The sequence below is a fragment of the Sebastes umbrosus genome, chromosome 7 (genome assembly GCF_015220745.1).
Source record: "Sebastes umbrosus isolate fSebUmb1 chromosome 7, fSebUmb1.pri, whole genome shotgun sequence".
Taxonomy (NCBI): Eukaryota; Metazoa; Chordata; class Actinopteri; order Perciformes; family Sebastidae; genus Sebastes; species Sebastes umbrosus.
The window spans coordinates 9,686,924-9,711,641 of NC_051275.1; the positions used below are offsets into that span (position 1 = coordinate 9,686,924).

Below are 24,718 nucleotides of genomic sequence, written 5' to 3' on the forward strand. Positions count from 1 at the left end.
TAATGATACGTGGAGCTTTAAAAGTAATGTCATGTATACATTGGTAAATGGTCTAAAACACGCATCAACACTGGAATGGTCCTTCAACAAATTCCTTATTTAAAGTCACCGTCAAGACATCCAAACTTTGCTCGTCACTAAATAAGCAAATAGCACATTTAAGTAGTTTAATCAAAGGGGATAGATAACTCACACAAAATTGAGAGAAAAAAAAAATATGTAATTTTTTTTGGAGATTTTCTGAAGTGATATAAAACATTTTATACACAAAGGAGAGAAACAAATTAGATACGTGAAATCAACTTTCTTTCTCCCTAACACCTTCTGTTCACACAGGCTACATCAGACTTTTACTACTTGTTTAATCCATGCTAGTTTCACATCTACACATACAAATGGAAAGAGCAGTAGAAAGGGGGTTGTGTTTTCATTTTGTCCAACTTCAGTCTTCACTTTCATCCACATCCTGTCAGAACGAGTCTTGGCAGGTTTGATGATCATCAAAATTACGATTTAGAAGCTTTATCCTCCCAAACGGACATATCCATCATTCATGTGGAAATCACAACAATGAATTCCCTCATGTTCAAACATAATGCCATCGTGATACAGTATAAACATTGGGATTTAGAAATGTGTTCCTCCTTCGCTCAAGGAGATGAGATCAACAAAGACATGATTTGCTACAGGGACAATCTGAGATATGGCAACGTAGTCTGGCTGATATTTCTTATTTCCGTAACATCTTTGCAAAACGTCTCTTCGGTTTAATTGCAAGAATTCTGGAAACCTGGCAGAATATTAGCAATGTGTTAGTGAAGAGGTCAATGGAGCTCTATGGGCTACGCTCACTCCTAACATGTCTAGAGCAGTGGATTCAGACTCCTAGTTTGGTTCAATAGGCGAGGTGAGAACAATGCCATTCCCCAAGAAGAAGAGTTACAGTGATGCCCAAAAAATGCTGGTTCTGAGCCATCTCTAGAAAACATGATCCCAACCAACAGGACATGACTTTAAAAATGCAAGGGTGGATAGGAGGAGGTAGATGTTGACATCTGGAATTGGGAGTTCCTGGTGAGGGTTGGAGAAAAACATCTGTGACACATCTGGCGTCTCCAGGTGTGAGTGAGAGTGGTGTGGAAATGGTCGGCGAACGCTGCTTTGTTTCATGTAACGTATCGTAACAACAGCTTGTATATCCGCCGTCCTCGGTCTTCCTGTTTTCCTTTTTGAATGACCAATGCCGGTGTGGAGAGTTATTTCCTCTCACGCAGGCGCCGAACGTACAGTACGTCAGGTCATGTGGGGGGAAAAGTATTTAGAAGGGCTTGGTAAAAAAGAAATTTAGACAAATTTTGACGCCAACCAAAATTTGAATGTTTGAATTTCGATCCACCACTGAGAAGCTACAGAATGATATGAAAACCTAAAAAGAAAAAAAATGTACCCGCCCATAAGTCCATAAAGCAAGTTCACGTTGTCATTCACATAATACCTTTGTCATCAAGGTTTAATGTGCTGACAACTGTGCTGTTAGTGGTGCTACAATAGATTGAATGACACCGTTTTCACCTTGCCAAACACTGCAGCCCTCAATTGAACTGCTCCAAACATGCTTTCTAAGAACACCTGTCCTTTAAAGCTAGGGTTGGTAATCTTAAGAATCCGGCGATAGCACGCTAGAGTTTAAAAATTATCTACCCGAAAAACCCAGCCCAGTGTTGCCAACTCTTTTCCACAGCTAGCAGCATTAGCTCCAAAAGTCCCTAAATGTAGAGAGAAAGTCGCCAGGTCAGCAACACTGAGTCCATCCTTTCAGGCCTCCCTGCAAAGCCACTCCCCCAAAGTGATCATTATGAACGAGAACATGGCTATTGTTGGTACTCACAGCTGTCCAGCTAGCAGTTTGTGGAAGACTTTGGTGACGCACAATGAGTGCACAAAAGCCGGTAGTGTAGACAGGCAGTCCACCCAATCAAAGAAATTATTAGACGGGCTTATTACGGACCTGTGACAGCCACACATACCGTTTTTTTTTTTTTTTTTTAAAGAGAATTTCAACAAATATAACAAATGTTTTTTTGAAGATTACCAACTCTAGCTTTAAATGTGATCGATAGCTTACAATGGCCAAGTGTTGACATTTGGGCAGCCACGAGTTTATAATGGCCACGATATTCTGACACATAAGAATTACAGTTATATAACCCCTGACGTTCATAAACAGCAGAATATTACAATCTGATTAAGAAAACATGGTAAAAAAAGCTCTACATGTTTTTAGTGTATATAAAGGATCTGAAATGCCAAGCCTGAGGGACACCGGTCAGAAACACACAGTCTGGAAAAGTAATAAAGGTTCATATGGAAAGATCATCTACGCTAGTGTTCCTCTCAGTGGATTAAAGGAAACAGTTAACAGATACTGGTAAGGACTAATGCATTTTCCTTTACATTTAAAATGATATATTAACAAAGTGTTATAATACAGAGATAATGCATTTATAGACAGTTAGGCCAGTGCTGGGAACAGTCCGGTTCCTCTCCCTGGGGAGGAGGGAGCAGGGGAGGGGGGGGTCTCAACTCATTGCTGAGCCTTACATTGGCTGGTTAGGAAGAGGGTGGGGTGAGCAGGTGGAGACAGGAAGAGCTGCAAGGCCACCACCCCATGGGTCATGCTGCTGCTGCCGCTGCCATGGTAACCCTGATATGGTGCAGCATAGAGGATCTGAAATGCAGAGAGAGAGAGAGAGAGAGAGAGTCTGTGTGATGAGGGTTTTCATCCCAAAATAAAACAACGAATGAAGATATTGTCTGTGCCTTATTTAGAGGCTTTTCAAAGTGCTGGCCGACAGAACAGCACAAAGCACAGTGATCAAGAAGGACGTCTCTATTTTCAGTTTTGTTGAGAGGAAGGAAAGCAGAGAAGGTAAAGATAGTCAGTATACACCGATCAGCCATAACATTATGACCACTGATAGGTGATGTGAATAACATGGGCTATCTAGTTACAATGGCACCTGGCAGTGGGTGGAATATATCAGACAGCAAATCATTTTGAACTTTGTGTTGGGAAGCAGAAAAAATGGGCAAGCATAAGGAGGATGTGAGCGACTTTGACAAGGGCCAAATAGTGCTGGCTAGACGACCGGGTCAGAGCATCTCCAAAACTGCAGCTCTTGTGGGATGTTCCTGGTCTGCAGTGGTCAGGACCTACCAAAAGTGGTCCAAGGAAAGAGAACCGGTGAACCGGCGACAGGGTCAGACCCGAGGCTCATTGATGCACGTGGGGAGTGAAAGCTGACCCATGTTGTCCGATCCAATAGAAGAGCTACTGGAGCTCAAATTGCTGAAAAAATTAATGCTGGTTCCGATAGAAAGGTGTCAGAACACACAGTGCATCGCAGTTTGTTGCGTATGGACTGGTCAGGATGCCCATGCTGTCATAATGTTACGGCTGATCATTGTATATATTTAATTCAGACACAGATTGATAGATATTGAAACTAAAATTTCAATATTTACATTTTAATTTCCTTGAATTGAGGTGTGCATGTAGACCAATAAGAAGCTAACAGTTTTTGACTGTGCTCTAATGACATAGCGTGCCGTTTATGTCTCAACTTAGAGATTAAAACTTAGTAGAAGTGACGGACACGGGTGGACATGATTGGTAAATAAACGCCGTGTTAGAAAGTATTGGAACTTTGTATACTGTTTGTTCGGAGCACGTCTAAACATTACATGCCAATTAGCAGCCAGTAGCGGCTAAAAGTATTGGACTGAAAACAGCCGATTTAAGTACACTTACTACAACACATTCTTTATGACAAGACTCATTTGACTGAGGAGTACCTTACCATGATGTTGGCTCATTGCGTTGCTCATTCTCTTCCTGAGTGTTTGCTCTTCTGGGCTGACGATCTTCCTCTGGACAAAGACACAAAAACATGTCAACATAGCTACAGTGTATGTGCGTCTCCCATAAATACGTCATGTTTATTGAGATACGTTGAAGATTTTCACAACAGCAGGTAATGCTGAATATCAGTAAAAATAATAAAACCAAACCAAACCCCTGACATGGATAGAACTTTATATCATACAGTTGGATTTTAATATTTGAATTTTCTTTTACAGTATCAGGGTCTTTGCACACCAAGTCCATATTTTCCGAATTAGTTTTTTTTTTTAATCCGTCATCTGGTTATAAAAAAACGTTACGCACAGAAACCTTGCACAGTCTGATGTGTTTTATTATTCTATTCGTTGCGAAAATTCTAAATACAAGACCATGCACGACCATGCACGACCATGCACATTTAAAAAAAAATAATTAAGATAAATTCCTGTATGTGCACATTCTGCCCTGCCGAACAATAAAGTCTATTGATTGAATCATAATATCAGGTCAGGATTCCCGACTCGGGGCGGATTGGTGCTTCCGATCGATGCCCTCCGCCCTCCCTCCTCCCTCCCTCCCTCCCTCCCTCCCTCCCTCCCTCCCTCCCTCGTGGTTTCCTTCGACAGTGGAGAGCACTGTGTGGGCACCGAGCCTTCGGTTGACGAACACACACACGTGAAATTTCACACATACACATGCATAGGCACTTGACAGTCAGCGCGAGTCGATCAGTGTGATGTTTTTGAGACAAACATCATAACGTCACGAGACCGGCAGCTCTGCGTCCCTGTCTATCTCTCTACTCCAGGATGCTTCGCTGTGAGCTGCACTTTATCGGAGGTGGTGAAGTTAACATCTGTGTGGACGATGGCGAGATTTATGTCTGATCAGAAGTGTTTTCAATTAGTTTTGGTTTTCCACCTTTGACGAAGAGCAGCGCACAGCCACTTCCCTAAACTTTATTTCATCCAGAAACCAGAGTCCCAAACGGGGTTATGTGTCTGTCAGACGGTTTGAAGTACACAGAGCAATGTAATGCTCAGCAGATTGTAGGACAGGTCGTTTTTTTTTTCTTCTAAAAAACATACTTTCTTCAACTTCATTGCTATATATTTGGTTTCAATGCATCAAACACAAAGGCAGGTGAGCTCTATGACTACTCTTCTGTGACTTTGGAGGGGGAAATTAGGTAGATTAATTCACTGGTTGACTCACCACGACACCATTGTATTCATAGAACACTCTTCTATCAATCCAGGCTAAAGTCAATGATCTAACGGGTCATGATAATAACACACGCTGCTTACCCTAAAATAAGGAGGCTCATTTGTGAATGAAGATCGGTGTCTAAAAGGGATCCAGGAGATCCGAAATATTACGACAACAACGGAGGAGCGGCTTTACACTAAAATGAGAATAGCTGGTCCACCTTGCAGGTGGCCAGGAAGACACGGGAACTTGGCTTGGGTCTTGAGGAGTTGTAGCATTTATTCACCGACAAATAGCCTAAAGTGTATGCACACTGCACTGCTACAGCGGGTAAAATAAGTATTGAACACGTCACCATTTTTCTCAGTAAATATATTTCCAAAGGTGCCATTGACATGCAATTTTCACCAGATGTTGGTAACAACCCAAGTAATCCATACATACAAAGAAACCAAAACAAATAAGTTCAGAAATTAAGTTATGTGTAATAATGTGAAATGACACAGGGAAAAAGTATTGAACACATGAAGAAAGGGAGGTGCCAAAAGGCATGGAAAGCCAAGACAACAGCTGAAATCTATCAGTAATTAGAAAGCAATCCGGCCCCTTGTCCGTGCAAATTAATATCAACTGGTTCAGTCCCAACTGATGGCCTATAAAAAGGTGTCTTATTACCAAGGTGTCACACAAGAAACATCTCATGATGGGTAAAAGCAAAGAGCTTTAAAGTTTGTTGCACAACATTTGGACAAGCCTGTGAAATACTGGGAGAATATAGTCTGGTCAGATGAGAGCAAAATTGAACTCTTTGGATGCCATAATACACACCATGTTTGGAGGACAAATGGCACTGCACATCACCCTAAAAACACCATACCAACAGTGAAGTTTGGAGGTGGGAACATCATGGTGTGGGGCTGCTTTTCAGCATACGGTACTGGCAAACTTCACATAATTGAAGGGAGGATGAATGGAAAAATGTACCGAGACATTCTTGGATGATGAAGATGAAACGAGGGTGGACATTTCAGCAAGACAATGATCCCAAACGCACAGCCAAGGAAACTCTCAATTGGTTTCAGAGAAAGAAAATAAAGCTGCTAGAATGGCCCAGCCAATCACCTGACTTGAATCCAATTGAAAATCTATGGAAAGAACTGAAGATCAGAGTTCATAGAAGAGGCCCACGGAACCTTCAAGATTTGAAGACTGTGGGGCGCCTGGTTAGCTAGCTCAGTTGGTAGAGCGGGCGCCCATGTAACAAGGCTCAGTCCTGACCGCGGCGGCCCGGGTTCAAATCCAGCCTGTGGCCCTTTCCGCATCCACTCTCTCTCTCCCCCCTTTCCAAGACTCTATCCACTGTCCTGTCAATAAAAAAATGGAAAATGCCCCCAAAAAAATAACTTAAAAAAAAAAAAAAAAAGATTTGAAGACTGTTTGTGTGGAAGAATGGGCCAAAATCACACCTGAGCAATGCATACGACTAGTTTCTCCATACAGGAGGCATCTTGAAGCTGTCATTACCAACAAAGGCTTTTGTACAAAGTATTAGATAAATATCAGTAAGCGTGTTCAATATTTTTTCCCTGTGTCATTTCACATTATTACACATAACTTAATTTCTGAACGTATTTGTTTTGGTTTCTTTGTATGTATGGATCTGGTGAAAATGTCATGTCAATAGCACCTTTGGAAATATATTTACTGAGAAGAATGGTGACGTGTTCAATACTTATTTTACCCGCTGTATGTTCACAGCTATAACGTTACTGCTGATTTCATACTCACCGTCACACACACATGCTCTCTCTCGACCGCACGCTTGCTAACATTATGCACACAACCCGGCGGACCGCCGGGCTTGCAACAAACTAGCAGAAACTCTGCCGTGCTAGGTTTCCTTTTGTATCGAGCAGCAAAACCAGTCGTAGAATGGTGTGTTTTGAGTTCATTTGCAGACATTGCATATCCTGTTATTACGCACATTGCAATGTCAATGCTTAAACAATATATTGTGTATAGTCACTGTCACTTCAAATGCTGGTGACGGATACAGGAAGAACCACAGATTTTGGGGCTGCAAACTCAATATAGCACGCACTGAGGAATTTACTGCTTCAGTCGACTACAATTACCACAGACACTGATTAGACATCAACATAAAAAGTGGCAAATTTTCCCTTCAAGTGATTCCAGTTTTAATTGTGTGACTTAAAATTTGACCAAAGCTCAGTGGTGAGCTCGGTCTGGATGATGGAAATGTCCTGAAGGGGTCTCAGGTTGCTCTGTGTGTACCGTGACCTGACGTCTGAGGGAACATTTGGACCCTGAAGCTAGACCCAGTAAGGAAGCACTGCTCTGTAACATAGTGGCAAAAGCAAAAATGTTTTACATTGTGTGGGCAAGACATGCATTTCTTACCACAAGAGTTTCCCTCTACGTCGTCGAGGAGATTGGCTGTAGAGTTGGCTGTGCCCAATCTGGAAAGGAGCTTAGTTAAGAACAACATAAGTCCAGCCTTGCAAGCCACAGAAACAATTATGGAAGCTGATCCATGGCTGATGATGTATGTGAGCAGCAGAACACCTGAACACTAGTGCTGTTGATGGGAGTATGGAAGTGCTTTGTGTAGATAATGTAAGATTTGGTGGGTTAAATGTATTCCCAATGATTTTGCTTTCCTCCATATGGATTTCACTTGTTCCACCAGCAGTGAAGAAACAAACAGCACTAAGACAAAACAAAATATGCAGGTCATGTCTCTGGTTGTTGCACACATGGAGGTAAATAAATAAGATTTGGCTACTTTATTGCCTTACAACAACAAAAAAGTTACCCAGATAACGTGAGCAAGGTTAAGCAAAGGATACGAATGGTGCTTCAGGAGCATCTTCCTTTTTGACTTTCTCCGCTTTGTCTTTTCCGAGAACGTTCTGGCAATTTCAAACAGCTTCTTTCTTGTTGCTGAAAGAGAGAAAACATCCCGAGGTCATTAACTACAATGGAGAATGACCTTAAAAGAATAGTGCAATTATTTGTGAAATATGAGTAGTGTTGTAAATCAGGTGACTTACATTTGCCCATGTGTTTGAGTTTGTCTCTGAACAGAGCTTCATCTGAGACTGACTCCATTGAAGCGGAGGAGTACTGTTCTCCTGCACACAGACACAGCAACACTACCCAACTGTACACTTGTATGTACTGGCACACAAACATTTGTATTTATAGTATGATGTCCGGAACACAAATCCTTTACACAACCAACAAATATCACAGTGAATGCATACACACACACACACACACACCAGTATTAAGTAGAATTCAAATGACACAGTTTGCAAATAGCTTAGCAGAGGAAGCTTGATGAGTGATATCTACCTGTGGAATTCTCCATACTAGATGAATGATTGGACTTTGATTTCTTTGATTCATACTTCAAGCGATCTAAAAACAGAGAGCAGATGTTATGACCACTGATGTGAGGAATCAAGATGTGATGAACTCTGGTATAATGGTTTAAATGCCCAGACTTCTAAACCTCCATTCATGTTGACCAGTATCTGATGAGAGAGGGAAATACTTTTTGAGCTGCGCAATGTTGCATCGTAACAGCCAGTCTTTGTCTCATCTAGCTCGTCTCAGCAAGGCCTAAATGTCAGAAGCATTTGAATGGTAGGATTTCCACCGCTGACACAAACATTTCACTGTCTTTCTAGTGGAAAATAAAATTAGTTACTGGCCAAATATTTTGTTGTTCATCCTGTTCATGTTGTTCAAGTTGTTAGAGACTCTAAAAGATGACAATTAGTGACAATTCGTCTGAGTTCTGAGCTGAAAGTTACACATCGACTCTCTGAGAATAAAGTCAAAGTTTTACTTTCGTCTCAGAACTCAGAGCCACATAGAGCTTGAGTTTTTAACCCCAGAAATATGAAATCATATAGGTATATATAAACAGACAAATAGTAAATAATAAGTAAATCATGTGATTAAAGAACTCAGAAGTTCATCCTTTATAAAACGCCTGAAAAACTGTGTGGTTCAGGCACAACTGGACCTTCAAATATACCCAATAAAACAATGGAAGCAAGGGCCTTGATCATAAGCTGAGGGATGTGAGACTATGACAAATGGAGACACATGAATTAATTTTTGTCCAAATAAAGAAGATCAAAGAAATGCACCATAAAAAAAAAAAAAAACAGCAACCCAAAACTATTAACACTGCTCAACGTGACAGAGCTAAAATGTTGGATACCGGACAGAGCTATAGGCTAGCTGTTTACAGAGACTTCCAGTTTTTAACTGGACCACCGCAAAGCAGGGCCAGCTTTAGACCAGTGTTTCACAGACTACTTTTTTTTTCTTTCTGGGGACCCACAAAATGACAAACCACTGCATCACTGGTGTTAGTAGCTTTAGGTTGCTGATATTGCCGTGTGGTTTGTAATCATACATTTAAGTTTCATTACTTGGACAAAAATAATTCCAAAGAGACAAGCATAGGACTGGAGCATCGAGGCAAAATATGGCAATAACGGCACAAAAAAATAAAGGCTTTTAAAAGATGCCCTGCGGAGTTTTCTTGTAAACAAACAAAAGTTATGTTTACATTCAGTGTCACTAACCAAAACCCATAGTGTGCATCCTTGAGCTCTAACAGATGTGTTGAATGCATTTCCTTCTTCACAAAAACATTCGCAAAGCAGCTTTTATATTTTAAATCCAGCAATGTTAAACACATTTACAAGCTTGCAGCCTTCTTCTTCCTGCCTTTGCTGGTACATTGAATAGTGTGAAACCATTGGTAGAAGCGTGTACTGTGTCACCGAAGTGCAAGCATGTGTCCTCGTACGCATACACGAGGTAAACTGGGGCACCCGCTCATAGAAAAACAGCTCCACAGCCCCACTAGAGGTCATAAACTCCACAGGGAACCTTTCATGACAACGGCTTAAGGACTATCTCAAAAAATATCTGTTCAGTATCTCACAACCTCAAATGTGAACGTCTTTACATTCTATGCATTTTTATCAGTCACTAATATCCTGTGTATATTATACCACTATACTATACTATACAATAATACACTCATACTGACATTATGAGCAGAATTTCTCTGTGTGTAATGGGATGAATGTACACAGTCGTACCTCTCTCTAAGGCGATGAGGAACTCGCGGTTGCGCTGCAGCTCTTTCATAAACTCCTCGTTCTGCAGGAACAGGGCGATGCGCTCGTCTTCCAGATACTGCTTCAGTTTCTTGTCTTGCTCTGTAGCTCCTGTTGTCAAACCTGGACATCCTGCGGTCCCTGCAGCTCCGGACTGAGAACCAGACGGGGCTGTCCATTGGGTTATTGAAGAAACTGAGGAAGAGGATGACGGTGAAGGCTGGGATAGACTGCTCTGAGAGCTCTGCTGAGGTAAAAACAGGAGAGGTTATTGGTTAGGACTACTCATGCTATTAGTAATTTACAGGGCTTGTTAAACGTAGTTAGCCTAGATCGGCATTCAGACTGGAGGCGAGGCAAACAGCTAGCCTGGCTCTGTCCAAGGTTTAAAAAATACACACACAGCACCTCTAAAGCTCACTAATTAACACATATACTAAACCAGAGTCAGCAACCTGCGGCTACGGAGCCACATGTGGCTCTTTATCTCCTCTCCAGTGGCTCCCTGTGGATTTATAAATATGGAAATGAATAACTGTTTTTTGTTTACATTTTAATTTTTATTTATCATTGTTGTAGGTCTATGGCACGACGGAGTATTAGGACCACATTGAGGGAAAAAAAATAAATCCGAGATTACGAAAAGTAAGTCACAATATTTCGAGAATAAAGTTATATGTTTACGAGAAAAAAGTCATAATAACATAAATTAGTAATTATTCGTGTTAATTTCTTTTTTTCTCGTAAACTTCTGACTTTATTCTCGTAATATTACGACTTTTTTTCTCGTAAAGTTATGACTTTATTCTCGTAATATTAAGATTGTTTTCTCGTGAAGTTATGACTTTATTCTCGTAATATTACGACTTTTTTTCTCGTGAAGTTATGACTTTATTCATAGTCATATATTACGAGAAAAAAAGTCGGAATGGATGGATTCCTTAAGTTCTGTAGTTTCATATGATACCATCTTCACTCTAGCTTTAAAACGGAGCCCTCTACAACCTAAAAATCGCAAATTGCATTAATTCGTTAAAGCAATTAGTGCCGTTAAAGCAAATTTTCATTAACGTGTTATTAGCGCATTAACTTTGACAGCCCTACTGGAAACCAAATATGCCGTGAAGTTGGAAGGATGGATAAACTATAGTTCCAGTACGTAGCTGCCCTAAAACCCACAGATTGTCATTTTAACGTGTCTGTCTGTGAATGGATTTAACAAACAAGATAAAACTAATTTCATTCAATTATTCAGGTTTGGGGTGTTCTTAAGTATATTTGAATTTTGGATGGAGACAGGCTAGCCGTTTCTCTCTGTCTGCAGTTTTTATGCTGGATTAATCGAAGAAACTGCCAGCTTCAGCTCCATACATTTGGATTTGAATATAGTATAGTAGAACTACTCCAGGCACGCATTGTTTTCCTTGTTTCTGTTGTTAGAAAACTCTTGAAACTTGCTTGAGTTGTGTTATCACTTACAGTGAACATCTTGTCTGCACTCATTTTGTCAAAGGTACATTATTGTTGGTTAATGCAGTTCAGGTAATGCACCTCAGACCTCTCAAATCGATCTGCACTCGAACTGCATTACCATAATGTAACACTGATAAATAATTAAGAATCATTAGATATTATTTTTTTTTTTTAATCTATTGACACCTTCACTATAAGGTATATGAAGACATGCCACAATGATGGTTTATGTAATGTTTTACTAGAAACATAAATGCTCTCTTATTCAACGATTATTTATTTATAAAATAAACCTATGCCAAAAATAATTAAAACAACAATACATGTGAATCACTTGACTCAAACATCAATAAAGATCATTCATTAATTTGTTCATTCATTAAGCCCATAAACGTCTGTGTGGCGTATAGGAAAACTCAGCTGAGCGCACTCACACACCCATTCATAGAACATGTGGTGGCGGGACTGATACAGACAGACAGGACATTCTTCTCTCATCATCATCACGCTCGCATTGTTTTGAAGCGGAGGCTAGTGGTCGTAAAATGTTCGGTGATCTCGCCACTCGCATTCACACAAAGTCACCCAAATTGACGTGAAAAAAGCAGCTTTACATTTTCATTTTCAAAATGAAAATGTAATGTCCATTTTGACGAAGAACTAAGAAACCAAATGCACCAATTTAACAACTGTATGCTGACATTTTTTTTTACCTTTATACTGTCCAACTGCTGTGGCAGGATGCGCAGAAAATCATCGGGGAGATTTCCAAGCAATGGAGGGTTCCAGTTCCGGTAGCTTCTGACCTGCTGGTGACCTGGAGGTGGCTGGGCTTCAAATCTACGAGAGCCAATGGAGTAACAGGACACATTAGTAACTCTACCAACTGCATTAGGTACATTATCAACTAGCTATCTCAAACTACTATAAATTATTTACATCCTTTAAATTGCCCACTCACAAAAATCACATGGGATGGCCCAGAGAGAGGAAACATCTATTTGATTCCCATATTTCATTAACAGAGAAAAAGGATCATATGAATGAGGAAATGCCTGATGAGACACTTACAGGAACAATGTCTTTCAAATAAAGCAGTCTGATTGATTATATTCTAAGAATAATCAGACCATTAGTTTATTCATTTCTGTTATAATATGTTCAATGAGTGAGCATAGAATGAACTGTCATGTGTTGTCTATCCTCTGTTTTAGCCACACAAGCTGCTTGGCTCTACGGATGTCAATGTCAATCACTCGCTTAAATATCTGAGTATCTATTGGATGAATTGCCATGAAGCTGTGTGTGTGGTCTGCAGAGGATGGATCCCTAATGACTTGGGTGATTTCACATTTTGAGTGAAATATCTCAATAGCTATTGGATGCATTGCCAAGACATTTGGCAGAGATGTCAAAGGATGAATCCAATCTGCTTAAAGGATTGGCACAGAAATTTGGTACAGCCATGGTTCCCATTTGATGCAACAAATGAATTGTTCCCCTCACCTTTAATCTAGCATCATTATCGTGTCAAAAGGTCACTTTGTCCCAAAGAGCAGAATTTATCCGTGTAAGAAGTTACAAACAGTCCCTTTAATTTGTTAAAGGAAAAACCCAAAGAGAACAAAACGCTTTTAAAGTTGCTCTTAAAAGACCTCAGCTTCTTCTATGCAAGAGTCCAGTTCCTCTTCCTTACCTTGGCGGCGGTGTTGGTGGGGCTTCTGGGTATTTCCTATCATAAATGTGCATGTCATATGCTGGCGGAGAGTAGACTGGAGGCGGTTCCTCATCTGAACTGTCAGGTTCCAGTGTTCGCTCCAGAATCTACAAAGAAACAGACAAGCCTTGTTTCATTAACCTGCCTTACCATCATGGACTTGCAATTTTGATTCCAATTAGAAATCGTTACGAGGTTTAGGCCATATTGAAATCTAACATGCTGAATTTAGACCTCCCTGTAATCTTATTCATTTTGATATAAAGCCTAAAATGTTACAGTTCTGCAGCGCTCCATTCAAGAGTAGCATCCTCCCTTCCATCACTCATTGAATTTAGATGTATGAACAGTTGATTAACATGATGTTAATGTGTCTGACTACAATGGAAACTAAGACAGAGACAGCCTCTATATATCTAAACAAGTGTGTTTCCACTTCTGAACATTTGATTATTTGTTAAATTCAGACACACTCATGCTGAAAAGACAAACTCCTCTTAGCCTTACAACACACAAACACAAAAATCAGGAAGCGTACATGCCTTGAGTGGTGTATGTGACGGAGAATACAGAAAGGCCATTAGGAAACACATTATAAATTAATGCTCAGGTTGGGATCAAATTCAATCTTCAAATTAAAAAATCAATTAGTTCTTGGGTCAGTATCAACTCTAGCAGGTCATGAATCCCTGGGTCAATGCCCTGTGACTGAATAGAGCCAGCAGACTACGTAGTTATGTGTCCAAGGTAATGAACGACATTGCGCATGTTACACAATACCAGGAGAACAGGAAGAACTCTAAATATAACACCAGCCTTGTCCTAATCTGCAGAAATTGCAAAGGGGGTTTTCCATTAGCTCATTGCATAATACACAAACTTCTCGTGTATAAGTGATTGGGCGGGCAATCAAAATAGCAAATTGTTCAATTTGTTGTTGTGGTTTACATTTGTTTGTTCAGAAAAGCTTTTGTAAAAGAGATGACAATAAATACTCCACCGTCAAAAAGGTTATTTATACCCAAGGTTGTTGGGGTCGGTAATTGCATGCTATGACCTCAACAGAGTTTCATGTCCATGAAGTTACGTAAAGTTTTAAGACAAGGAATGTCACCAAAGTAGTCGGTCATGTGTATTTTTAAATCTTTTCTCCATCATCTCAAAATATTTCTGTCACACAGACCCTACTGGTAATCATTGAAATAAAAGTGGATTATATTGTCAACATTAACAGCCCACCAGGCTAGGCCTGCATTAGATTCCCCAGTGGTGTCGGTGCCCTTGGATCCTTTCCACTGACCTCTGGTGGGATGCTGTCATCAGAGTCTGAGCTGTCATCTGAGCCCTGTCCGTCAATGCTCATCTGGAGCAGCTGGTCGATAGTGGCGTCCACCGCTCCATTGTTGGAGCGCAGCACGCACTCGATTACCTCGTAGTCCATAGAGGGGAACATGGTCTTGAAGTCCTCCATAGCCTGGTTGAACTCCAGGCGTCGGACCTGCCGGTTGGGCCTGCTGTTGTTGAGCTGCCCCTGCCCACTGCCGCCGCCCCCGCTGCCACTTCCACTGCTTCCGGAGCCTCCATTGCTGCTGCTGCGCTTGAACAGGCTCGTCATCCTCAGGGCTCTGGCTGCCTCGAGTGCTGCCAACCTACTGATAGGATGGCTCTTCTTTTCTGTCAACAACACAAGCACTTTGGCCCCTTCAGTCTCACTTGCTTTCCACGTTTCCCCCCCCGCTCAGTTTCTCATTCTAACACAAACATGGTAGTCTTTTGATGGGAGTTTAGAAAAACTTGAGTTCTCCCACCCCCCCACCCCAATGCTACTCGTTATTCAGCTGCATCCAGCATGGCTGACCGTGCGGGGACTAGAATAGTCAGGTGGTGACAGAAATTAGACGTCCAAGATCCTGTCACCAGGTAGAGATTAGAGTCAAAATCCGCCAGGAAACACACATGGCTACATCACAGTCATCAGCACCTACAGAGAGAAAGAGAGACGACAGGCAGTGTGTTAGTAAGAGCCAGCAACACAAACTTTACATAGTTTTATTATTAATCTATTCATTAAACTACAACATTGCTTCATGACTGGGACCAAGAGCTCTGCTGACTTTCACTCTGCAGTAGTAGTCAATCAAGGGACTTTAGATGCAGTACCACTAATAGCTAATAGATGCTGGATCCAAAGAAATCACCAGCAGCACAGATATCCATTTAAAAAGTGAAGTCAAGAAGTGACAAACAAGGTGCTTGTTGTAAGTGTTTGTTGGACAAATGAAGTATTGTAAAGAAGATGTTTAAACAACTACTTTAGTCACTTTTTGTGCACAACTGAGTACAACATCATGAAGGTCAGGGGAGACTGTCTGAAAGGGCTTAGGTTGAGTTCAGGTTAGGTTAGTGGAAAGGCAAACAATGAAGAAACAGGCTTCAACATAACACTGGCCCCAGCAGTGCCATGCATTCAGAGTAAAATGTGAAAGAAAATGTTTATCGGCAACACTTCTTCCACTTGTTGTTTATCCAACTGTTGCTGCGGTGTACGGTGGACTCTTGACAACCGAGTAAAGTCTGGTAAGAATTATCGAGGTCTGCAGCGAGAGGCAAGCTGTAGCTTTCTCTTAATGTATTTGCAATTCCTTCCTCCTCCCTTCCTTCCTGCTTCACTGGGGGTTCATTGTAGCTGGCGGCTGCCCAGTGCCACATGGCAGTGCCAGGCCCCATCCACAGCCTATAAACAGAGCCCCTCTCTTAGCCTCCCATTTACCAAGAGTCTGGCTTTGATGTAAACAACATTGCCGTCCTAATAGCCTTGCCTTCGTGCCACACTGAAGCTGTGGGTGTCTGTGTGTGCACAAAGAGCAAGAGTGTGATACAGGAATTGAAAGTAGTCACAATACATAAGTTGTGTGCAAACTAAGACATGCACATGAGAATAAGGCGCAGGCATACAGTCAGGGTGAAATTACATTTAGGTCATTTATAAAAATGACTTGAAATGGTATTAAACCCAACTCTAAAGGCACCGGTCGGGGGGGGCCCTGACCAGAGATCTTGTTACAGCTTTTTGGATCTGATCAATCACATGTTTCCACAGCAAAACTGAAACTCCTAATGCCCACCAAATGTTGCTGCATCATGTTACAGCTGAACCCCGGCTGCAAAGACGTGGCTCTTTTCTCTGCTCTACTAGCTTTTTACAACCATAATCGGCTTCATACAAGATTGAAAAATATTTCATATTAAAATTACACATTTGATGTGTTACACACAGTTGAGATGAGTTTTTGACATACAGACCGCCAAACTATTTTATTGTCTTGTTACTTTATCTGAACAAGTGCTTATTGCTTCATGTGATTAGTGCAAGAGACTGCAGTTGGGAATCATGACAACACAAATCTTGTTTTTGTTACATTTAATAGTATGGGAAGTGGGCTGCTCAATTTTGGCCAGCTACTACATCAAATGGACAAAATGTTACCAGCAGGTATGGCTGGGCTATATCTATGGTTGAAATAATTATTAAGATATGAGGCTAAAACGGACATTTTCAGATATTGGTATCACCATATGTACGCAAATCACAAGTAAAATACCAAAGTGATAAAAGCATCAAACTGTGTTTAGCTATTATGCGTTAAATGAGTCCACTCATGAGACTAGTTTGAAGTATATGGCTGGACCGCGTTTGGTCAATATGCTAAATTGTGGCCAGATTGCGTGAATTCCTGGATATTAAAGGGGACATATCATGCTCATTTTCAGGTTCATACTTGTATTTGTGGTTTCTACTAAAACATGTTTACATGCTTTAATGTTCAAAAAACACATTATTTTTCTAATACTGTCTGAATTAAGGATGCTAATTTGGATTTATTTATTTTTTAAACCGATAACTGACCCTCGTTAACCAATTATTAACCGTTAACCGACAAGATTAGTGCGTCTAATGTAGCGGTGCGCCAGCTGCAGTGTATGAGCACAACAGAAAACTGAGTCCCCAGTTCACCCGTCAGGTGAGCTACTGTAGCAGCCACGGTGCACTGCGTGTAGTGTCGCGGACATATGCGGCCACTTTCCTCGTAAAAGTCTCCACCGCACATTTAGTTTAGTTAAGCAGGTTGTCAGCTGTGTGTCTGCCTTAATATTTCTTTTAACCGTTTAACCGATAGCGTTTATTGGTTAAAATGCTTAATGTCGGTTAACGGTTTATTATTAACATCCCTAGTCTGAATTTACCTTTATTCACCCTCTGTCTGAAACACTTCGTTTTAGCACCTTTGCAGAGGTAGTTCTCAAGCTGTGGGCAGTATATTCTAATGAGCCTGCATGTGACATAGGAAGGGGAGCCAAATCTGAGTGGCTTGTTGAATCCAATGTTTTCTGATCTTGGCAGCCCACAAACAAGGCAAAAGTGAGCATGGCTCACATACCCCCGCTCACTGCTTTGACCCCTACTAAAGTAGGACCAAAGGTTTTGCCCTTTTGGAATTAATGGAATTAATGGGCATTAACTAATTAACTAATGGGCACCTTGGACTTCTAACACCCAACAACGCACAACTAGAACACACCGTCAACCATCATACCAAATTTGAAGTTCCTAAGTTAAATAGTGTCCGAGTTGTGCTCCGGAAACTAAAGTGTGACACGCAAACGGACGGACGGCAGGCCACGTGGAGCGCTATGTACCCCCAGACTACGTTGTCGTGGGACTATATAAAAACTGACTGGGTCGACTTAGTTCACAGTCCAGTTATGAATGACATGGATCAAATATTTGTGGCTGTGTTATAGTTGTTAAAAATACAGTCATCCTCATAATTATTTCATATCTATATTTCACGTACTGTGCCTATTAGCAAGAGGAGAACGCTCGCATTTGTGTAAAGGCCTTTTAGTGTGCATGCGATACCATGTCACAGCCATGCACTCACAAAGATATCTTCACAACATCATCAAATCAATCTGCACCTAAGAACCATGCTATATTTAGCACACAATCCAGGACTCTCTGTCCCCAGAGAGACAGAGACAGAGAGAGACCGAGAGACAGAGCGAGTTGCTTACCAGCAGCAAGCAAAAAAAATGTGAGTGTTCTTTCTTTTGACCAGCTACATGAGCAGTGAGCACATGTGCTAATGTCTGAACAGTTAATATCATATCTGACTCACGGCTCAACACTTAGCCTCACATCACATAACACACAAGTAAGGGATCAAATCAACTCGTCACGTGACCTCTGAACTCCCGAGTTTATATTTAGTGTTGATATTGATTTTCATATGCATGTTTATCTTGTTTCAATGCTTTCTTCCTTGTGTTGCTTACCTGAAATGAGTTTTGTGTACAAAGGTAACTTGTTTGTTGCATGCATGTTTAGTCATTTTACGGGATTAATCAGGCCTCAGCTCCTGCCCAATGTATGCTAAGGTGTAAATCTGTCAGTCTCATGAGAACATCAGTGTTGGTCTGCCTCACTGCCAACACTGCTCACTGACTTACTGTCTCCCTGCTTTACATAATTCCTTCATCTGGTTGCTGCCTAGCAGATTAGTTGTAATTCTGCAGCAGTGACAATAAAATATGTTTAATTACCTATTTTAATTAACTATTAAAATAATACTTGCATAGTTAATTTTACATACAATATAGCATAAATCTAAACTTTGTATTGCTTGCTACTTAAGGATTTCTGTAGTAAACATCTGTGTGGCGTTATGTTAGAAGGAAATAACAAAGCCCTGTCTACATCACTGGAGCGGAGGTGGAACAAGTGAACAGTTCCTGGGAATCAGCATCACAGAGAACCTGTCATGGTCATCACACATCTCCATCCTCCTGGTAAAGAAAAGCTCAGAAACGGCTGTATTTCTCAAGGAAAATTGAGAAGGGCAAAAGTCCCGTGCCAAGTTCTTGTCAACTTTTACAGAGGAGAAATAGAAAGCATCCTGACTGGAAATATTACAGACTGGCATGGGAATGTGCACGGCCCAGGACAGGAGGGCTCTGCAGCGGGTGAATAAAACCACCCAGAGCATCTTTCAGGGTTTTCGCAAGTGTATTTTAAGCACGGTGGCCTGCACTTAACGTTTTTTTTTTTTGTTCTTTTAGAAAGAAAAATTAAACAATTTATAACAGAATAAACATTGCTTTATTTTGTCATATACTGTATATATAAATATAAATAGTAAATCAATTTTCTTAATTTCTCCAATACCAACAGCAGAATTTGGTATACCGGTCCGGTCCGGCGTTGTGGCTTAATATCAAACCGGTTTGAAAATTTTTATACCAGCCCAGCTCTACTCTTTGAGGCTTTGTATGGCAGGATTTATGACACAGATACAGCACTATAGGTCACACACACAGATGGGAACAGCTGGATTTAGACAGACAAATGCAGAGTCAGACCTCAGCTCCTACAGCTACACATGATGGATATTACAAAAAGGATCATATCCTGCTGCAGGACAGCCAGATGTTCCATGCTCTTACAACAAAGGCTTGAAATGAAGGCTTAAACAATACATTAGTACTTATAAAATTACATTTTAGGAAATGCTTCTATGCAATTTAAATGCATTTGTTAAGTTTTCATTCCAATTTCAGTATGTGTTTGCTGTGTTCAGTTTGTTCACCAGAGAGCACTAAAATTGTAAAATGTCTGATCTCTACATATTTAAAATGCACAATTCTTTACTGAACAAATTTAGTAGTAGTAATAATAGACATTATGAATCATTTAAATCTCAAATACCAACATTGGTATTAGCCTCAAAAATTCAGTATTGGTCTGGCTCTAAACCACATAGACCCCATCCCTCAAAATGTCTCATAAGAAACACAACACAACCCAACCACTGACGTCACATACACTATGTCCATGTGATCTGTGATCTGTTTCTAGATGACATATCATTTACACAAGAGTCAGCTTGATGATCATACTGTGGATACATACTGCTGTTACACCCAAGTTATAGCTGTGGCCCGTTTTAGGCATTGCAGCTATTTTAACTATATTGCAATTGCAAATGCCTTTATCATAGTCATCTACCATATTTTGATAGCGGTTACCAAAAGGTGCCCCCTTAGAGTTAAAACAGGGTTACAGATTTTGAGAGCAGTTACCCCAACAGTGGGACTGTGACATTAACTGGCGGCTACTGCTACCATAACAAATAATCAAAAGTACGATCTAGACCACAATAGAGGCAGTTGCGCGTGGCGAACCTCCTACTACAGTAATGGAGACTCCCCAGTGGCTCGTATAAAAGATAAATCTAATCTCTGCTACACTGCCCACCCAACACGGTATATTTTAAGGGGAGGGGGTATTTTGAGAGGAACAGCTGACGAAATATGGAGTTGATTTTACAAGGGGCAACTCTAGGATCAGACCTTTAGGGGGGCTCAGCCCCCGATGACAATGTGACATGTGTAGAGTCAATGGGGTGTAGGTTTCGTTTCAACATGGGGGGAAATTATGAGCGTCAATCACTTCATTTCTTGCATTCTGGTGATGTTTTTATGCACCAATTTCTGCATCAATTTATGGTGGAGTCTCAGCTTCCCAGTCATAGTCAATTCATGCAATTCCAAGACTGTTTGGAGAACCCAGTATGCAGAAATATTCAAATATGTTTTTAGAATAGGCAGAAATAACACATTTATACTGCATGCAAAAAAAATATGTTATTTTACCCCAAACTCTATGGATTATCATAAAGTGGGCATGTCTGTAAAAGGGAGACTCGTGGGTACCCATAGAACCCATTTTCATTCACATATCTTGAGGTCAGAAGTCAAGGGACCTATTTGAAAGTGGACATGCCAGTTTTTCCTTGCCAAAATGTAGCGTAACTTTGGAGCGTTATTTAGCCTCCCTAGCTAGCATGACATGATACCAACAGATTCTTTATGTTTTCTGAGATAACAATATCACTCCAGCGTTAAGTAAATTAGTAATAGTAAAGTAACGTCGGCGGTCTCAGAGAGTTTGATCATTATTTTTAAGGGGTGTTGAGAAGATATTTAAAGAGAAGAAGAAGATAATGAGGTGTGCTTGAGCACCCTAAAGAGTCTAAAATCCTCTGGATTTTACTAAAACACTTTGTGTGCCTCATGGATCAGATGTATGATGAATTAAACAGACCATAGGGGTCATAATGTACTTGTATGTGTCGATATGCAGATTAAAAATATATATATATAATTTAATGTGCAATAACGTTACCTTGACTGTTCCACTACATGAAAGCGTTCATGCTCTCCGTGTTCAAGCTCTCTGTGTTCATGCTCTGTGTTCGTGCTCTCTGTGTTCATGCTCCATGTGTTCATGCTCTCTGTGTTCGTGCTCTGTGTTCATGCTCCATGTGTTCATGCTCTCTCTGTGTTCATGCTCTCTCTGTGTTCATGCTCTCTCTGTGTTCATGCTCTCTCTCTGTGTTCATGCTCTCTCTCTGTGTTCATGCTCTCTGTGTTCAGTTCATGTTCTCTGTGTTCAGTTCATGCTCTCTGTGTCCATGCTCTCTGTGTCTCTGTGTCCATGCTCTCTGTGTCTCTGTGTTCATGCTCTCTGTGTCTCTGTGTTCATGCTCTCTGTGTCTCTCTGTGTTCATGCTCTCTGTGTCTCTCTGTGTTCATGCTCTCTGTGTCTCTGTGTTCATGCTCTCTGTGTCTCTGTGTTCATGCGCTCTGTGTCCATGCTCTCTGTGTCTCTGTGTTCATGCTCTCTGTGTCTTTGTGTTCATGCTCTCTGTGTCTCTGTGTTCATGCTCTCTGTGTCTTTGTGTTCATGCTCTCTGTGTCTCTGTGTTCATGCTCTCTGTGTCTCTGTGTTCATGCTCTCTGTGTCTCTGTGTTCATGCTCTCTGTGTCTTTGTGTTCATGCTCTCTGTGTCTCTGTGTTCATGCTCTCTGTGTCTCTGTGTTCATGCTCTCTATGTCTCTGTGTTCATGCTCTCTGTGTCTCTGTCTCTCTGTGTTCATGCTCTCTGTGTCTCTGTGTTCATGCTCTCTGTGTCTCTGTGTTCATGCTCTCTGTGTCTCTGTGTTCATGCTCTCTGTGTCTCTGTGTTCATGCTCTCTGTGTCTCTGTCTCTCTGTGTTCATGCTCTCTGTGTCTCTCTGTGTTCATGCTCTCAGTGTCTCTCTGTGTTCATGCTCTCTGTGTCTCTGTGTTCATGCTCTCTGTGTCTCTCTGTGTTCATGCGCTCTGTGTCTCTCTGTGTTCATGCTCTCTGTGTCTCTGTGTCTCTGTGTTCATGCTCTCTGTGTCTCTGTGTTCATGCTCTCTGTGTCTCTGTGTTCATGCTCTCTGTGTCTCTGTGTTCATGCTCTCTGTGTCTCTCTGTGTTCATGCTCTCTGTGTCTCTGTGTCTCTGTGTTCATGCTCTGTGTCTCTGTGTTCATGCTCTCTGTGTCTCTCTGTGTTCATGCTCTCTGTGTCTCTCTGTGTTCATGCTCTCTGTGTCTCTGTGTTCATGCTCTCTGTGTCTCTGTGTTCATGCTCTCTGTGTCTCTGTGTTCATGCTCTCTGTGTCTCTGTGTTCATGCTCTCTGTGTCTCTGTCTCTCTGTGTTCATGCTCTCAGTGTCTCTGTGTCCATGCTCTCTGTGTCTTTGTGTTCATGCTCTCTGTGTCTCTGTCTCTCTGTGTTCATGCTCTCTGTGTCTCTGTGTTCATGCTCTCTGTCTCTCTGTGTTCATGCTCTCAGTGTCTCTGTGTCCATGCTCTCTGTGTCTTTGTGTTCATGCTCTCTGTGTCTCTGTCTCTCTGTGTTCATGCTCTCTGTGTCTCTGTGTTCATGCTCTCTGTGTCTCTGTGTTCATGCTCTCTGTGTGTTCATGCTCTGTTAATGGGGAACAAGTCGCTGCTAACTGGCTAACGGTACTACAGTTATGAACCAACATGTCAAATGTTGGTCTAAATATCGAGATCAACATCACTCTATCACTCTTCCTGGGTGAAATTCACTCTTTTAAAAAGACTATAACGTTGACTCAATGCTACAGCAGCTAATGTTATCAGCAGTAGTTAAACAATGTGTCGCTAGCTGTTGAAGCTAACTAATCACAGCCAGGCTCCATCAGGTCCTCATAAGGACAGCGGGTTGTCATCTACCGTTAACGGCGCAAGGCCTCAGACCACAGTACCTCTCGGTCTGCAGCATGCAGCCCAGTGTAGCTCTCAATATGTCAACGAATTCAACACACCAATGTTCATTTTCACTGCAAGAAATGCTACTGAAAAACGACACCGTGTTTACAGAGAGGAGTGAGGGTAACACTGAGGCGACATATTCACTCGTAAAGCCAGTACACGGTGCTTAAATGTGTGTTATTGTGAAACACGGAGTAATGTTAGCGGTACTCACTGAGGAGCAGACGGTCCAGAGGAGCTCATAACATCCACACAAGCACAGCTGAGCAGCGGGACGGAGGGTTTTAGCATTATAATGAGAACCAGAAGAGACACTGAACCTCAGAGCTCAGAGCTCAACACACCAGCAAATATGCCATTAAATTACACTGGCAACCGGATGTGTCAGGTCAGCCACGGCACACTCTGCCCTTCAAAATAAGAGACATGTTTATGTGCATGCTGTGGATAATATGCTACATTTCGATCAAGATTATAATAATGATATATATAGTAATGATATATATAATATTATATATATATGTATATATATATATAACATATATATATATACATATATATATATATAATTAATTATAATAATATTATATACACATACATGCTTGTAATATTTATGAATAAATATAATATGTATATGTAGACCAATAAAAAGTCACTGATGATCTACAACACCCCAATGCAAAAAAAATGCAATTTTATGCTTTCGAGATCTAACAAGAATATAAGTGAAAGCTTGTTATTCCTTTTATTTGTGATATAATTGAGAGTAGTCCAGTAGCAGTAAGTGTTTACGGTAAATATATGCAGTATGATATAGTATGTAGGAAAAAAAATATGATAATATTATGCTACATTTCAATCAATATTTAAAGGGGACATATCATGCTCATTTTCAGGTTCATACTTGTATTTTGGGTTTTTTACTAGAACATGTGGAAGCCTGTGGCGGCCGCTCCGAGCTCAGCGAGCTGTGGCCAAACTAAAAGTTGGTGATAGTTTAACTTCTGGCGTCTAGAAGGTAACCCACAAATTACGAAAACTTGCACAAACTCTTGTGAGACTCGATGCCCA

At 41.0% G+C, this 24,718-nt stretch overlaps 1 protein-coding gene across 2 annotated transcripts; it reads right to left on the bottom strand.

Annotated features, from left to right (window-relative positions):
- Positions 1-153: 153 nt before the first annotated feature.
- cuedc1b (CUE domain containing 1b) lies at positions 154-24,031 on the bottom strand. Of its 2 annotated transcripts, none has more exons than XM_037775527.1 (11): positions 23,862-24,031; positions 14,775-15,455; positions 13,454-13,581; positions 12,471-12,597; positions 10,267-10,528; positions 8,492-8,557; positions 8,188-8,268; positions 7,984-8,077; positions 7,535-7,593; positions 3,861-3,930; positions 154-2,728 (listed from the first exon to the last, which is right to left on the bottom strand). In XM_037775527.1, coding segments are annotated over exons 2-11 (1,203 nt in total). In that variant the 5' UTR covers positions 15,090-15,455; positions 23,862-24,031; the 3' UTR covers positions 154-2,727. The 2 variants fall into 2 exon arrangements, with proteins under 2 accessions (XP_037631455.1, XP_037631454.1); XM_037775526.1 differs by having other exon boundaries at positions 10,267-10,531; positions 23,862-24,030.
- Positions 24,032-24,718: the final 687 nt, after the last annotated feature.

Bases quoted from the DNA above. Each gene is read 5' to 3' on its own strand.
- cuedc1b (XM_037775526.1), bottom strand. From the start codon at position 15,089: ATGACGAGCCTGTTCAAGCGCAGCAGCAGCAATGGAGGCTCCGGAAGC. The intron at 8,558-10,266 runs GTACGACTGTGT...CTCTGTTTTTAG, and splicing joins CCTCATCGCCTTAGAGAGAG to ATCGCTTGAAGTATGAATCA. The intron at 8,078-8,187 runs GTAAGTCACCTG...TCTCTCTTTCAG, and splicing joins ACTCAAACACATGGGCAAAT to CAACAAGAAAGAAGCTGTTT.